This window comes from Styela clava, chromosome 10 (assembly GCF_964204865.1).
Source record: "Styela clava chromosome 10, kaStyClav1.hap1.2, whole genome shotgun sequence".
Classification (NCBI taxonomy): domain Eukaryota; kingdom Metazoa; phylum Chordata; class Ascidiacea; order Stolidobranchia; family Styelidae; genus Styela; species Styela clava.
In genome coordinates this window covers 15,943,325-15,959,103 of record NC_135259.1, presented here as the reverse complement: position 1 = coordinate 15,959,103, position 15,779 = coordinate 15,943,325, and the positions used below count along the sequence as shown (strand labels likewise).

Genomic DNA, 15,779 nt, shown 5'->3' with positions numbered 1-15,779 from the left:
TCCATTTTATTTTTGTTTATTACAGTTATCAAATATTTTATTTGTACAAGCAACATGATTAAAATATGTTTATATCTCAAATATAATTTGCAATATTCTCAAAATTGTAAATTTTAAATTGTTCGCTATTTCTTTACTCTACTATTCTAAAGAAACTATAACATATGGCAAATTTCACTATTTAGAAACGTAGCTCAAACTTTCAATTCAGCTACATAGTTATTTGTAAATTTCACTTTGATGAATCAAGATACACGTCTTTCTTAATGAGCAATAAGATAAGTTAAAATTGTTGATGCCATTGATACTAATGTTGCAATCCTTGCCCCAAAAGGTTCGGTGTGATAGTTTTCACTTTTAACAATGAACACCACATAATTGAGTATTGCTGCAAAAGAATAAGTTGAAATAGATTGGTGTTGTTTACACATATTATCAAAGAATACTGTTTAGTATTAGAATAGAAAACTTTTTTAATAGGTGTTGAGGTGAGCAATCGAAAAAACAGAAATCTAAATTTCAACCTGCTATAGCGCACGTCCAATAACATGCAGTTCCTGTTTTATTAATATCTTCTGTCAGATTCCAGTTTGTCAGGCATAACTTTAAAACGATACAAATGATAGAGCACATGAAATCTCCCAATGTATTATTAGTTTTTCTTCCACAACATAGTGAAAAGATTTCTAAGAATAGAAAACATTTATTCAGTGTTAGTCTTAAAGCTGTGAAATTCACATTAGACTCTGAGCTCTTAGCAATTCACTATATGACTCCGTAATCAGAAAATTCTGGCTCAAAGTAAAAACTGTAGAAATCAAATTTCTATGACAAAATCTTTTAATGGATGCATTTGAGAATGATTAGTCAACTTGATTCTTTATCAGTTCCTGTGTTACTCTCGACTCGGGTAATTTGGAAAATAACACTCTGACAGCTCTGATTCCAATGTCGATAAAATCATGCTAAACTCTGACTCCAGATTCCCTCTATAGCCCTAATTTGTCTCAACAATTGGACTAAATTTGAAAAAATTTCGTCTATATATAATTGAAGACAGTGTGAAAAGAGAATTTCTTTATTTACTTTACCTAATATGTGCATAACTGTGCCTAGTGTATGACTGGCTGCTCCAACTCCACAGCAATTTTTTGGAGATGTTCCTAGTATTCTTCCTACTGCTGGCATAGTTGATGATTTTTAATAGTTTTAAGCAAACGTAGGTATATATATATATGTATCTTAAATTCTGGTTTTCTGAAATAGAAACCTGGTTTATTAGGGAAGTAAAATAGCGATTTAAAATGACATAAAAGTACCATTTCTCACCACTACCACTACCACTAATGCAATAATATGCTCTCTCGGTAGAGGCATAACAGAATGCCACATAATATACTAAACCAGCAAAATTTGGGGTAAAATAGGCGTCCCCGTGGTACTCACGAAAATTGGGAAAATCAATTTGTGTCCATTTATATAGCTTTTTCTATAAATTGTCAGAGTCAACAGTGTACACATATTTGAAATTTCATCAAATTGCCTGACTCCAATGACAAGACACTACTTCTTGCTGTCAAACTTCTTTAATCTTAAACAGTAACTACATATTTCAATTTCTAAATGTGGGCGTTCAAGCAATATTCCTTATTTTATTCTTAGTGACACATCATGACATCATTCAGATTCAGTTGGCTGGTATTGAATGCTTGATATAATGAAGTACGGTTGTGGTTGTGTTGTGGGGAATAACCATTTGTGATACAAGGAAATCAGATGATTATTCATTGTGATTTTTTTTCATGTTGTTATGAAGTCTTAGTCACAGGTTTCAATGTCAGTAACATTCTTGTTGGTTGGTAGTTGATTTAAAATCAAACTCTTACTATTTATTCCGCATTGCCTACCTAATTTTTTACAACCCTGGGTGAGGTGGTGGTTATGGGATTTGAATTTTTGAACCCTAAATTTTACCCGTGAAACAAAAAAAAATTTACCCTGGGCAAAATATTCGAATATCGAATTAAATATTAGAATATCTGTGTTGCAATTTAGTATTTGATTCTCAGCACCTCATGACCTGCACAGCTTTGCTTGGACATGGAACTCATGTGTCGCTAATTCAATTCTCGAATTCCGTGTGCATTCATTCTCAGCTCTCCCTAACACACAGAAACGTCGAATCGCCTGTCATAACGTTTCATTCCTGATTTGCTGTGAAGCGCGCCAACACTCCTGTCTAAATTTTGAATTGGCAAACCAGATAATACAAATTGCAGTATTTTTCAACTCGAAGCAACATTCGGGATTCCCGCAATGCCGACCTTGCAGAGTTGTGACGTTTAATTTACATAAGTTAAGGATGGACAAAAAAGATAAATCAAAATTTAATTAATTTGGGTTCTGAATTCACTTCCTAATAGTTGTCTTTAATATCTGCCGCAGATGTAAACGCACAGTTCTGCCAGTAATATAAAAAACAAACTTCGACGTATGCTTTTGCGTAAGAATTAAAAAGAGATTGGGCAGAAATATGGCTACCAACATTTGATGTCTGCGGCTGAAACGATCGCAGTGACAAAAAACATAGATTATGACAAAAATAACCAGTAAAATTGTGTGTATTGTTACCGACTTTTCAGTCTTTGTTAATTTCCAAAGGGAATATTGTACTTCAGTGTTACTGTTATGGCTTCCTTCGTATATTAAAAACATTCCGTATTCGTTAGGAATACTCAAATTATCCGATTCGATTAAATGTCGTTTACCCAACCTATTTTAGTTTAACTCTTTCAACACTAGGCCACCACAACCGTGCAACCATAATAATCATACTCACTAGTCACTATATTTATTACTATCTATATTATGCAGGATTTGAGCTAATAGAGATACTATCACATGAAATCTTAAAAAAAACTTTCAACAGACAATGACTTTCATATGACAAAAAATTCAAATGTCTTATTTCAAATAAGAAATCACATTTCTTTTGCTTGTTAGCATAAGCATGTCTAAGCAATAGTCTTCAAGCCTTTTGCTGTGTTTAGTATTTGGCTGAATTGCCACTACAGCAACAAGAAGAACATAATCTTGCGATGAAAGCTATAGGAATAATGAAGAATGATAGCCCCATTGAATAATAGATTGTATCACATCCTCCTTGTGTCCATGTGTAAATTACATCCAGTATCACTGTAATAAAATATATAAATTTGAATTAAATATTTATCATGTAAAGAATATTATATACCGTATGTCACGTGAGAGTGACTGATTATGGATATTGATATTCAATGGATCATATCAATCTCATGTTGTTTTTGAACAATGTTCAAATTTTTGTTATGTGACACTTATTCATACTTTTTCTCTGAATAAGGCTCTATGAAAGCATTCACTGATTTGAGTTTTGGCTGAGTTTGGTCATTGAATATTTTTTTCAATCATGGGATTATTTCAAATACAGTCACACTGGGCAGGGGTTCCCAAACTTTTTGTGTTATGGAGCCTGTGAAGAGGTTGACTTATTTACAGAACCCCGCAATGCATTTATGAAATAAAACTAAAAAAAGACATTGTTACGTTTACGTAGTATACTTGCAGATTAATGTTCCAGTGTAAATTAAAATTACCTTATTTAATAACTGGGATGTATTTGCTGCTTGCCAAATATTGTTTATGCCATTATTGCTTCTTTCTACAGTTACAAGTCAAGTTACAAGCCCAATTCAGTATTTTAATAAGTAAACCAATAGCTCGTGGAGCCCCCAGGTTTCTCTCATGGTGCCCTGGGGCTCCGTATGGAGCACTTTAAGAACCTATGGGTTGGGACAGTGGTTCCCAACCTTTTTCGTTCTATTCCTTCTTTCGCCTATTCTGAAACTCTTCACTCCTCTCTCAATATGCATACAATACAATATGCGTACAATTTAGATAGTTTATGTGTGCATGAATAAGCATTACTGCAGTAATAATAAAGAATATTAGGAATTGCACTACAGCAAATACTAAGCAAATTGCACCCAAAAAATGACAAAATTCGTCCTGGTTGGGAAACGTTAGGCTAAGCTAGGGCATGGAATTATTAAATTTTGATGGGGGAACAAATGCACACTTTTTTTCCCTATACAAATAATACCATAGTGTTTTATAAACAGCATCATATTAGAAGTGCTGGTTGGAACATTAGAATTCCCCCTTTTACAAAGCTATTTTCAGCCCATGGATCATTAAAGTGACAATGTAAAAAATGTTGGGAATCGATTTCTCTTTTTAAATTTGCGAATGAAAAAATGAGAGATAAAGACAGAATACCCCTGTGCTTGGAACATGCTTGCTGTCTTGCTACTGATAAGTGCAAGTGGATTGCTCAGCTTTTTCCTTAATCACTAATTCGATATAGATTTTGTCACCATCACATTTCATGCATCTGGAACAACTAAGTACCTATTCTCATACTTGGCTACAGTGTGACTCAAAAAAACAGAACACAAAATACTTGACTACTGTTGGTGTATGTTCTCTCTAGGATGTTCCGAATGACATGTGTTCTGTTTTTTGGTCAAACTGTATATTTTCATATTCGAAAATATCTTTGCCTAAGGGAAACAAATGCAACTACCGATATATGAATTGGTCCCACTGCTATGATGAAACTATTATTTTGAAAATGGCAATTCAAACTACTTCACTCACTGTTTCTGGATAAAAATGACAAAAATTATATTCTAATCTTGACGTGGGCCAAATAGGAGTTGTTGAATAATTCAATCTGTCCCGCCTGATGCTGCCACAACCTAACTAAAAACAAATTTCGATGTATCAGCTAAAAAAAAGCTCTAGGAATTTATGGAGGTTGCAAATTCAATTTAGTTTTGGCACGAGGTTTATTGTTTTCCACTTATGCTTTTGTAACACTGTTCATAAAATGTAACCTTTTACGTCACACTTACACGGCCCGTCGTTCTAGGTGCGCAAAACTTTTGGCCCCTGGTCCGAAAACATTGCCCACCCCTGTTTCAATCCTAACCATTCCTAAGCTGGGTCTCAGTCATCTATTCCTGTAAGAATGACTAAATTTGCACAAGAGTGCGAAGTCACAAGACTGCAAAGGAAATTTTTGGGTAATGTGTACGGGATTCACCGTGGGGGTCTAAGTCTGGGATAATCAGTTTTAATCGCTGAACCATTTGTTCATTGTAGCGTTAAAACTGTGCATGCTGTTGGTTTTTCATTGGTGGAAGCATTTTAGTTCACACTTTTTTCTCTCATTTTCGGTATTGTTCCATTTAGCTCTCACTTCATTGTTTTATCCTCGCAAGGCATAAGCTTTTTTAATCGAAGCTTATTTTGTTGAATGACATCATAGTTATTTATTTTCAACCTATCCTACCTGTAGTGGGTTTATTTGAAATATTTGCATGACATCACCTAAAATTACTTTTTATTGTCGGTGAATGTTCTTCACGAACATAACATCTGGCATTGCTTGCATATTCAAGTTAAAAGAAAATAAATATCCATCACCTCCTAATTAAATCATCATAAATAAAAAATCAGTTCTTCAATTGTGATGAACAGTTCATGGAAAAATGAGAGTATATGATAAATTGACATTATGAATATTTTGCTTCAGATTTTCTTAAAATTTACAGGATTAAAAAGTTTTAGAACCACTGGTTTTGAAGTAACAATACTTCAAAATATCACTCAAATTTACTGCATATTTTAGTATTCAAGCATTCAATTCTACTTTTTACTTTATACACCTTTTTACTTCTTTTCTTCGTTTCTTTTTTTCAATTAGTGTCTCGAATCATTGAGGCGTAAAAATTACGCTCAATGTCAGACGTTCATTCTAGGGTACATAACACATTATCTTTTGTTCTGTCTTCTGTGTATATATTAGTAAAACAATTCTACTTGTATACACCTTTTTACTTTTGTCAGAGAAAATCTTCAATTTTTGTTGAAAACCTGTACATCACCAGTTCTCTGCTATTTTCATACTTGGGAAATAGAATATAACAATTTTACAGAGTTTACAGGAATTCACATCCATAAGAGTAGTAATAAGATACTTAGAGGAGTTACATTGCTATCCTTGTTTCTTTTTATCAATGAGTGTCTCGAATCATTGGGGCATAAAAATTACGCTCAATGTCAGACGTTAATTCTAGGGTACATAACACATTATCTTTTGTTCTGTCTTCTGTGTATATATCAGTAAAACACTCTCCTATTTCATACAAATATGACTAAAAAATGTTTGTTTGACATGTTTTTGTAAGTTTTTTAATTTAAAGCCAGTTTTGACAATTTTGCAATACAATATTAGTGATACTAGATATTTTAAAAATATTTCAGATAAAATTACAAATATTTCTTTGTCAGATAAATTTATCTTTGCTTTCATTTAATTGCACAATTAGGGTCATGATTTTTTAATATTTAAATAAAATAGGCCATAAATATATTAAAATCATCAATAAATACAAAAACATCTGTGTTTTGATGCAATTTTATTTGTTTCATGCAATATTGCAAAGTTGTTATCATCCATCCACTTCTTCTAAAGTTCTTCTTGTTGGTAATTTCTGTGATTGCGACGTATTTGTAATTTTTTGCTTGGTGGAATATTCTTCCGTCTATCTATTCTTGTATACTAGATATTCTGCATTTCTCTTGCTCCTATAAATCTATTTTTGACTCCACAATTTCACAATTTGCTCACAAATTTTCATCTAATAATGTTCACTTGCTTCGTGGTTTTGTGATAAGATAGGAAAAATCTTATCGCTATCAGAAAAAGTGCAAGCAATGTTATAGAATAATGTAATTTTTAATTGATGTTTTAGCTGGTAAGTTGTAATTTCCAGTAAGTTGTAAATATGAACTTTTTAGCTACTTTTACTATTAAAAACCAATGTTTAGATAGAGGTTTCTCCCCCTAAACCACTAATCAAATGAAAATCACAGCAAAAAGTAAACATTCACTTCATTTTAAACAATTTATTGAAATATGGCACACAAAACATTTTCAAAATGAAAATGAAAAAGTGGTACATCTTTGCTTTTCAAATAAAATTCGTCAACTTTGCCAAAATGAACAAGGTAAATATATCTGACGAAAAGTTAAAATCTTGACAATGCAACATCTTATTATTGATACTACAACTTGCACACTATTTCTATTAGTGCAATTTGAATACTTCTAATGTGTGCCTGAATAGGAATTATAATAATACTAAAACAGTATTAAATCTTAGTAATACTGCACGCAATGACAAAGTAAAGTTCCCTAGTCCAAAGCAATTAAAGTCCTTGCTTGAAAGGACTTTTTCCCAGTCAGTAAATGCATAATCTGATGGCTTAGTGTTTGAAGCGTTAGACTTCACTGTGTTGTCATCGCAGATTACACATCTTGGGTCAAGTCCCATGCCCCGCATCTCACCCAGGGTGTGATAAATTGGGTAGGCAAAGATTCCTGTTTTTCAAAATAACAATGGTTCTAAAAATATCATAAAGCTTGTATAGGGTCTCGTACAGAGCATAAGGAGCGAGAATAAAACTGGCAAAAACATCCTGGCATTTTTGCTAGTTCCCAATCTAATTAAATCTAGACTTGTACTATATTGTACACTAAATCTGCTATGTTTTTGGATATGAAAAACCTAATACTTTCCAAAATAGTTCTTGTTCAACAAACAAGACATAGAGGTTAATGTATAATGAATAAATTTGAATGTTAAAATGAACAATGATTTGAGTAATGATTTATTTAACAGTGTTCAGAAATCAAATTTACTCATACTGGGAGACTTCATTTGCTCAGAATGACACTTTTTGAATGAAAATATTCAAATTGTTTAAATTCTAATTTGGTACAATTTTTTTTGAAGTTTCTCACAAATTGCAAAATAGCCCTTTGATCTTCATGTCCATACATTTTAGTTTTGCTCTTTTTTTTTTTTCTCCAGCTTTTATGGTTTCACAGGGCACAATATTTCACCCAGACTTTGCTGGTTTTCATATCTCATGGTTACACATTCATACATCATCGGTACGATTTTTCTAAAATTTGGCTCGAATTTTTCTGAGATCAGTCATAACAGTGGCCATATTGATCTTTTGACCTTCATGTCCATTTATTTGACCTTTAGTTGTTTCTGAATTTTGATTACTTCGTCTTCTGGTATCTTCATGCTTTTATCGCTTCGTATTTTTGAGATCCAGGTTTGTGATTATTAACCGACTTCATGCAGCAGTTTTCGATCATTGATATTGAAATACCCAGTAATGTTAATGCGAGTGATATTTGCATCACCACTGACTTCCTTTGATTCATAATGTACAGAAAATCTAATCCAGCTGTAAATAATAGAAAGTTGATTTTAAGTATGAAACATTAAACATTTTTACCTTATGCCGGTATGTATTTATACCGTTTTAAAATTTGCATTTTTGTGTTCTTGTTTACTTAGAATCTCATATTCAATATTGACTATTGTCATAGAAATGCCTGATGAAATATATATATATACACATATCTTATGTTAATCGCTATCTACTGGTATATTTTTCACAAGACTTTTGTATAACTCTGGAATTCTGTAGATATTGATGACACTCTTTTCAGTACTGATTACAAAATTTCGGTCTTTAGACCTTGTTTTTTGCAGTTTTGTACAAAATATGTTAATTTTATTTTCAAATTTATATATATTGTGCCAAGTATAATTAGTTGCAATTAAATACGAGCATCAACAATTTAGACATAACAATAAGCATCATACCTGATATAAAAGAATTTGCGTAACACATGCAGAACTTTGATAAGTTTATACCAAGCGATCGAAAATAACACGTGAATGTTGTAGCAAGTAGAAATATTTTCAGTATTATGTTCATTCCAACTTGAAATGGGACAGGATCATTGGATGGAGGAGAAAACTTCATCCATGTGTTTCGTAATTCTTAAAAAAGATAAGATTGGATTAGACCAGGGGTGAGAAGGTTCCCAGGGGTACTTGGATGACAGTCGAGTTTTTGTATGTTGCTGTTTTTTAATATCCTGTATTACTACCCTGGGCAAATGCGTGCCCATTGAAACTAGACGCCAATTGAAACGTAGATTTTCCCCGGTCTTGCATTGTTGTGATTGTGACTCAACAATGTGAAATTCAAGTCATGGCGTACAAACTGTGAAATTTCTAAAGACAGCGTGCTGCGAGCATTGGAGAAGTGATCATGCTAATTGAAAATTAGGAGAAATTTTAGGAATTCATTAGTTAGGCAGACGACAAGGGCAATAATATCAACAAGTTGATTTAATTTAGTTACATATGGTCAATAAATAGGTGTTGCAACAAATTTTTAGTCAATATATCAATATATCACAACTTTGTAGAATAGTACATGTATTAGGTAAATTTGACATGATTCTATTTCATATAATGGCACTATACTTGATATTAGGGTACTTACTTACCTTCTCCATTTAGAATGATTGATATAACAAAAATATATCCACATATTACACAGCACCATCCCATATTTAAGATTTTAACCTGAAAAAAAATCTTCAATTAGAACTTTTTCTAAGGTAAAGAAAACCAGATTTTGTCTATAATTAATGTGCAAACACCATGAAAACCACCAAAAACCTCGCAAAAAATGCTATGATATATCCTGATCTAAGTGTTTGTATTGCGTACTACTTCACAGTTCTTCAAATATAACTGTTTTATTCACTGGCATATAGCATGCTATTCAATTGTATTCTTCAATGAAGTTTGGAATATTTTTTCTAATATTTGATTTTACTGATCTACCATTGATACTCAGTCAACCGAAAAAGGAAGGAAAAAGGTTTTGGTTTGTTCTCTAATGTGTTACATGATAGAGTTATGAAAATAATGGTTAGGAGAGATTACATCAACATTTTGTTGGTTTTGGCTCTACAAATTATGATAATGATTTTAACAGAATAAAAAATATGCTTGTATGTCCAAAGAGTTTAATATATTTTGGTTTAAATTTTGATATTTTAATCATATAGTGTTTGCTTAAAATGAAAAAAATATTTTTGCAAAATATTGTGTGAGTGATATCGAATGATTTATTATTATTTATGATGTCTTATTATGTGACCTTTTGACTCGGAACAAAGCCCCACATAAGCAGCCACCGATGTGTAAGAAGTTAATATTTTTTTTTATTTTTAAGGACACACAATCTTTCTAGTTAAACTTCGCCTCGCCCACGCAGTTTATTACACCCTGGTGTGGGAATAACTATCAATATTTAATAAACATTGTAGCCTTTCCAATGGTTCAACTTTTCAACTCTGCTTGCTCATCTGTTATTTCTTCATTTGCAACTTTACCTTAGAAAAAATGTTAATATTCAGTTTACTATGAAAATCCTCCGATTTTCCCTAAGCTTGAGGTACCCAATCTTTTCACACTCGCACTGTATTTACTTCTTTAATACTAGTCGTGCCACGTTGGGAAGAAGGTTAAACAAACTTATTTTATTAAATTTATTACTTCATTAATAGCCTATTAAACTCACGAGAAGGATAATTTAAAATTGCTGAGATACGTGAGGGTATTTTTATTACGCATAAACCATCATCATTTGTGAAGTTATAAATACTAGATGTAAAAAATTCAGAAAACACCTGGCTTAAACGAATAACTCTAACAAATGAAATTTAGAATTATTTTTATCATTTTTGATGATCAAGTGTGATTTATGTTCTGTGACCCTGACATTTTCAATTTGAAATATTTTATTTTGATTTATAGATACCCAAGGCTGTCACCGTTTGACTCTCTTTTTCGATTATCTTCACCTGGAATGAATATTTTTAGACTTCGATACAATTTAGAAGTTTTAAGCAGTCTACTTATTCCTGTCACAGATCAACAGGTGAGATTTCATTTCGTAAATTGTTGATAGAATGATTGAATGATTACTAGTGAACATGTATTAGACCTCCAGGTATTTTCCTCAATTGTTGTAATTTATATTATACAATTCAAGAGTCTTGCTGCACACTAACACAAAAGTATTTCTGTAACGTTTCGTCTGACTAAAATCAGACTTCCTCAGAAAAGTAGTTTACAAGAATTTTGTGTGATTATTACCTGAGGAAGTTTGATTTTGGCAGAAGAAACGTTACAGAAATACATTTGTGTTAGTGTTCAGCTGAACTCTTAAATTTGAACTGCATGGTATAGTCTTATGTATTCCTGCTACCGCATCTTTGCATTATACACATACACCTCCACTAGCATAAAGGCATAGAAGAAGGATAGGGTGTTAGTCTTGCGCAATCCAACTCATAATTAAATTTATTGTTGACTTTCTCTTCAATAACTGAGCAAATCGATTTCAAATCCATACTTTTGGACCCAAGCGGGTATTTTTCTCAAAAAGCTCATATTTGCTTATCTGATTTTGCGTACCACAACCCTTTAAGCTACTGATGAAAAACTGATACACCTTTCCTTTTGGGTCATCCATTCTATATCACTAATCTGTGGTATTGACTAATATACTATGCTAAAGATTTTAAACTCTTCCAATATCAAGAGCAGCCTCACCTTAAAAAACAGTCTTTTGACAGAAATATAAAATGCTAAATTGTGTGAATATTATTCCGCCAGCTGGCCTTATGCTGTAAAACGAGAAACACAAGTCTGATAGCTGATTGAAATTCTTTTTTCCTGTGATATTGTCAATTGACAATAACCTGTTCTATGGAGATAATGTACCATTAGTCATCCATTGGTTTCAAGGCTTCAACATGCTGTCTTTTTTGCTCCACACAATGCATTGTATAAACTGAAATTTCCCTCTTTCGGCATTGTTTACCTCACTAATTATTACCGGTTCAAGGTGAGCTCGGGCTTCCTGCTTCCTATTGATACCAAGGTTTCTTTGAATTATTGTAATACAACATGAACTAGCCGCCAGGAAGGTGCACAATTTCAAATATATTATAAATTATAATATATGGCACTTGTATATAAATACTCAAAACGTTAAATCTGGCATTTTGTCTGGCACAATTGCATATTCTCAGGCCCAACACCTCACCAAGTGTGTAATAAATTTGGTAGGCAGTACCGAAAGAGAAAGATTTCAGCCATCTCAAAAATAGCAACTCCTTATATCTTGTTTGATATCAATGGTCTCTTGTGCAGGGCCTTGTTCAGAGCGAAAGACGTTGACAAGCATATAAAAAAAATTAGAAAATTTATTCGTATAATTTGAGCAATTTGACGTTTTCACAAACATCGTTAACAATAATACATAATTTCTAAATAATTTTTAGCGGTTTCAATATATGCTTCGTACGTCTTCTTTACAATTTCTTTCATTTCTTGCCACCCCTGTCTAAAGTATCTATTAGTGTATTTCATCCCTTCATAATATATATATATTATATGAGTCATTACAAAAGATTTGAGCATGGAACATATTGCATACATAGAATAAATTTAGTCATTATTACTCATAGACTCTGGTATAACTTGTGGAATCTGTTTTGGCTGTCGATAGGCTACAGCATCAAATTTCCATGCCTCATAAATAGTATTTTTCAGCAGAAATATTTGAATTACAAAGGCTACAGCATCAAATTTCCATGCCTTATAAATAGTATTTTTCAGCAGAAATATTTGAAGTACTCATATCATTGTCGTTGTATATATATATATATATATCAGGAATTTATTAAAATAAAAGGACACTTTTCTTAAATGAACCAACACTAATAAAAATGATTTAACATTAGGTTCATAGAAAGCTACAAAATGAATTTTTTTACAATTTCAAATTGAATTTGTTTGATAATTTAAATTTATATAAATATGATCTATAAATTTCTAAAATAACTTGAAAATGATACAATGACAATTAAAATTTTTCAAATTTGAAGTTCAAATTTTTTTTTTACAATATTTTAAATAAATAAATATATATTTGGGCTGATGTAGTAATACATAAAAAGTAACAAAAACTTGTTTTTATTGCTAATTTTTTTTTGTAGTTAATCACACCTATTTTCATTCGGTCTAAGGATAATAATGGGTAGTAATAAGATCAAACCAAAGCAATGATAAATCCTTGTAGAGTTGGGACTTAATTATGTTGTCATCTCTGGTTGAAATCTCAGGCCCAAGAAATTACCCAAGATGTAATATTTTGGGCGCTCCATAAGTAGCATATGTGTACCAATATGGAGGTAACTGATTTTGTTCGCATATTTTAGAACAAGTTGTGTGAAGGGACTGAAACCTATGGACAGGGAGATATTTACTTGGCTAATACAGACAGTCCCCGAACTAAAATAAGCAATATCGGAATATAATTATGGCCTGACCCTAACCTGGTACACATACTTCGAGAGTACCATATTTTGGGAAGGCAATGCTTAACTGGAAAGGTGCCATTCCTTTCAAAAATATGCAGCTGTTTAATTATCAAGGGCTGCTAATGCAGAGACTTGTTAAGAGTGAAGGTCTACAATTTGTTCTGCACATCTCTCTAATTCTGTCTAATTCTATCTCAGGTTCTGAGGTAACTGTTCTCATTAATTCCTTGCTCATCTGTATTTACAGCTCTTGCAACATGATCCTGCTGAATTCATCAAATATTTCCTAAAATGTGGCGGGTTGCAAGTCATTTTAAACATACTGCAAAACGAGGTTGTATCGGAGACTGTGGAACATCAAACTGACGCTGATACTAGGAGAGGATGCTATACCATCGCATTGACAATTGCAAGGTATTCATTTTATGCTTTGCTATATGGATTTGCTATTCATGCTAGACATGGGCCGTACACCCGTTATTGATTGTCACATTTAGCAGAATATAACACATAAGCACGGATAAGCCTTACTATTTTTAATATATCCCGAATTACTCATGTTTAACGGAAAAATTTGCGGTATGTAAATAGATAGAAAATATATCTGGGAATGCAGGGTGGTGTGGATAAACATTTTCTGATTTAATATCTTTTTTTTTACAGTGTCAGTAGTTGAATGAAATCTAATTAATGTCTAACCATCAGTTGCCAAATTTTTATACAAATATATATATTTAATATTTCGCCAAATTTCAATGTATTCGAATATTTTATTTATTTTGGGTATCCATGACAACAAGTATTACTAACTATGTTATAGATGGGATAGCTAGCTTTTCCAAGTAAACCTGGCGTAACATCCACTAACTCTGTCTGGAATCTCACCATCTATATCCTAAGCGATGCATATTTTCAAAACCTATTTGCCTACCATCACTTGAGCTTGACCTATGAATTAAGAATTCCTGAATTACAGTTCAAATTGATTTATCAAGTAACGGTACCTAATTCCAAGAATCCTCTCATTAGGGACAAACAATGTGTGTATTTTTGTATATAAATGTCAATGTCATGTCTGTGTATCAAGGGCACCACACCTTTTTTGTCAACCAATGTCAAGACTCAATATAACCCTATTTGTCAACCAATGTCAAGACTCAATATAACCCTATTTGTCAACCAATGTCAGACTTAATATAACCCTTTTTTGTCAACCAATGTCAGACCTAATATAACCAACTGAAAAATCATGGCATTAATTATCTTTAAATATCGACCTACCAAAATTTTGGCATTGTCATAATCTGTTTTCATGATATTTGTGCTGATAGCAGCATTTTATGACACACATTTCACCATTAGCTTGTGATGAATCTTTTAAGGAATGAGGGAGCAGGGTCATCTCACGGTTAACTTTATTCGTTAACGATAGCAAATAACACGACTTGTCAGCCAAGATGTCATAGATTGTGTAAATTTTTTTAAAACACCCGCATTTGGTATGTCATTTATGTTACCATGGTTTCTCACAGAAAAGTTTAGTGCTATTATTGGCAATAACATGACATGAACTATTATACAGTATGTCTATAAAGTCATTTTGTAATGTAAAGTGTAAGCCCAAAAATATTCTACGTAACATACGTTGCTAAAAATAATAATATAATGCTCAGCATTTAAAAGGAGGCTAAATCAGATAGATTGAGCTTTAATCACTTGAGAATTCCATGTTTTTCAACATAATTCATGTTTACATCACTGTTATTTGACTTTTAGATTTTTACTTTGTGACCACTCCTCCACTGCTGATGACTCGTTCACAGGGAATCGTCATCCACGACTAAGCATTAGTTTGGAAGCGGCTGCAACCCCAACATCACCCACAAAGAGGTCAGTTATTGGACACAAAATATGGAGTATACCTATGTATTGTTTTGCAAAATTGTTAGGCAATTGATGAACCTCATGCTCAGATTGGGCATTGCTGTCGTACCAGTAGCAATGTAATTTACTTAAGTATTTGAATGGGAAATTTGCTGATTTAACATTTAATTGATCATTTTCCCTCACTGTTGAAGAATGCTAAATTTTACATACTTCCGCTCAACCTATAATTTTTTAAAGATTTCTGAGATTTGGCATTCATGAAAAATCATCATATTCTCATTCAATGGAAATGTGAATTGATTAGTTCACAGAACCACCTCATGTTATCAGATATGACATAATTATATAATTAATATGATATATCAAATTCTACTCATACTCATATATTACATGGATGCGCGCAACGGTCTGTAAATCATAGAGCAATGTTGCCAATATATACAAATAATTCTTACAACAAGCAAGGTAGCTTTCAACCTCAAAATTCTCTCTTTTATCTGTA

At 32.4% G+C, this 15,779-nt stretch overlaps 3 protein-coding genes and 1 long non-coding RNA gene across 5 annotated transcripts in view; 1 reads left to right on the top strand and 3 right to left on the bottom strand.

Moving 5' to 3' along the window:
- The window catches only part of LOC120338438 (ubiquitin carboxyl-terminal hydrolase 24-like), a 75,416-nt gene that overhangs the window by 24,493 nt on the left and 35,144 nt on the right, over window positions 1-15,779 (top strand). For both annotated transcript variants that reach the window (XM_078116799.1, XM_078116800.1), the window contains exons 25-27: window positions 10,815-10,938; window positions 13,638-13,804; window positions 15,167-15,280. In XM_078116799.1, the coding sequence (XP_077972925.1) occupies window positions 10,815-10,938; window positions 13,638-13,804; window positions 15,167-15,280 (405 nt within the window). The remainder of the gene's footprint in view (window positions 1-10,814; window positions 10,939-13,637; window positions 13,805-15,166; window positions 15,281-15,779) is intronic.
- Window positions 45-1,961, bottom strand: LOC120338460 (uncharacterized). Its single transcript, XM_039406480.2, has 3 exons — window positions 1,092-1,961; window positions 525-686; window positions 45-388 (listed from the first exon to the last, which is right to left on the bottom strand). Exons 1-3 carry the CDS (start codon window positions 1,186-1,188, stop codon window positions 264-266), a joined length of 384 nt encoding a protein of 127 aa, XP_039262414.1. The 5' UTR covers window positions 1,189-1,961; the 3' UTR covers window positions 45-263.
- On the bottom strand, window positions 2,836-5,293 carry LOC120338456 (uncharacterized). The gene is made up of 2 exons (XR_013478090.1): window positions 3,636-5,293; window positions 2,836-3,195 (listed from the first exon to the last, which is right to left on the bottom strand). It is a non-coding gene; the product is annotated as an uncharacterized LOC120338456 (long non-coding RNA).
- Window positions 6,314-15,755, bottom strand: LOC120338459 (uncharacterized). Its single transcript, XM_039406478.2, has 4 exons — window positions 15,733-15,755; window positions 9,494-9,572; window positions 8,799-8,978; window positions 6,314-8,373 (listed from the first exon to the last, which is right to left on the bottom strand). The coding sequence occupies exons 2-4, from the start codon at window positions 9,555-9,557 to the stop codon at window positions 8,204-8,206; spliced, it is 414 nt and encodes a 137-aa protein (XP_039262412.2). The 5' UTR covers window positions 9,558-9,572; window positions 15,733-15,755; the 3' UTR covers window positions 6,314-8,203.

What these genes read in the sequence shown, in the direction of transcription:
- LOC120338460 (XM_039406480.2), bottom strand. Translation starts at nt 1,188, where the DNA reads ATGCCAGCAGTAGGAAGAATACTAGGAACATCTCCAAAAAATTGCTGT. An exon ending in CACAGTTATGCACATATTAG is followed by an intron (nt 687 to 1,091) that starts GTAAAGTAAATA and finishes TTCTATTCTTAG; the next exon opens with AAATCTTTTCACTATGTTGT. An exon ending in TTGGACGTGCGCTATAGCAG is followed by an intron (nt 389 to 524) that starts GTTGAAATTTAG and finishes ATTCTTTTGCAG; the next exon opens with CAATACTCAATTATGTGGTG.
- LOC120338459 (XM_039406478.2), bottom strand. Translation starts at nt 9,557, where the DNA reads ATGGGATGGTGCTGTGTAATATGTGGATATATTTTTGTTATATCAATC. An exon ending in AATCATTCTAAATGGAGAAG is followed by an intron (nt 8,979 to 9,493) that starts GTAAGTAAGTAC and finishes ATCTTTTTTAAG; the next exon opens with AATTACGAAACACATGGATG. An exon ending in CGCAAATTCTTTTATATCAG is followed by an intron (nt 8,374 to 8,798) that starts GTATGATGCTTA and finishes TATTATTTACAG; the next exon opens with CTGGATTAGATTTTCTGTAC.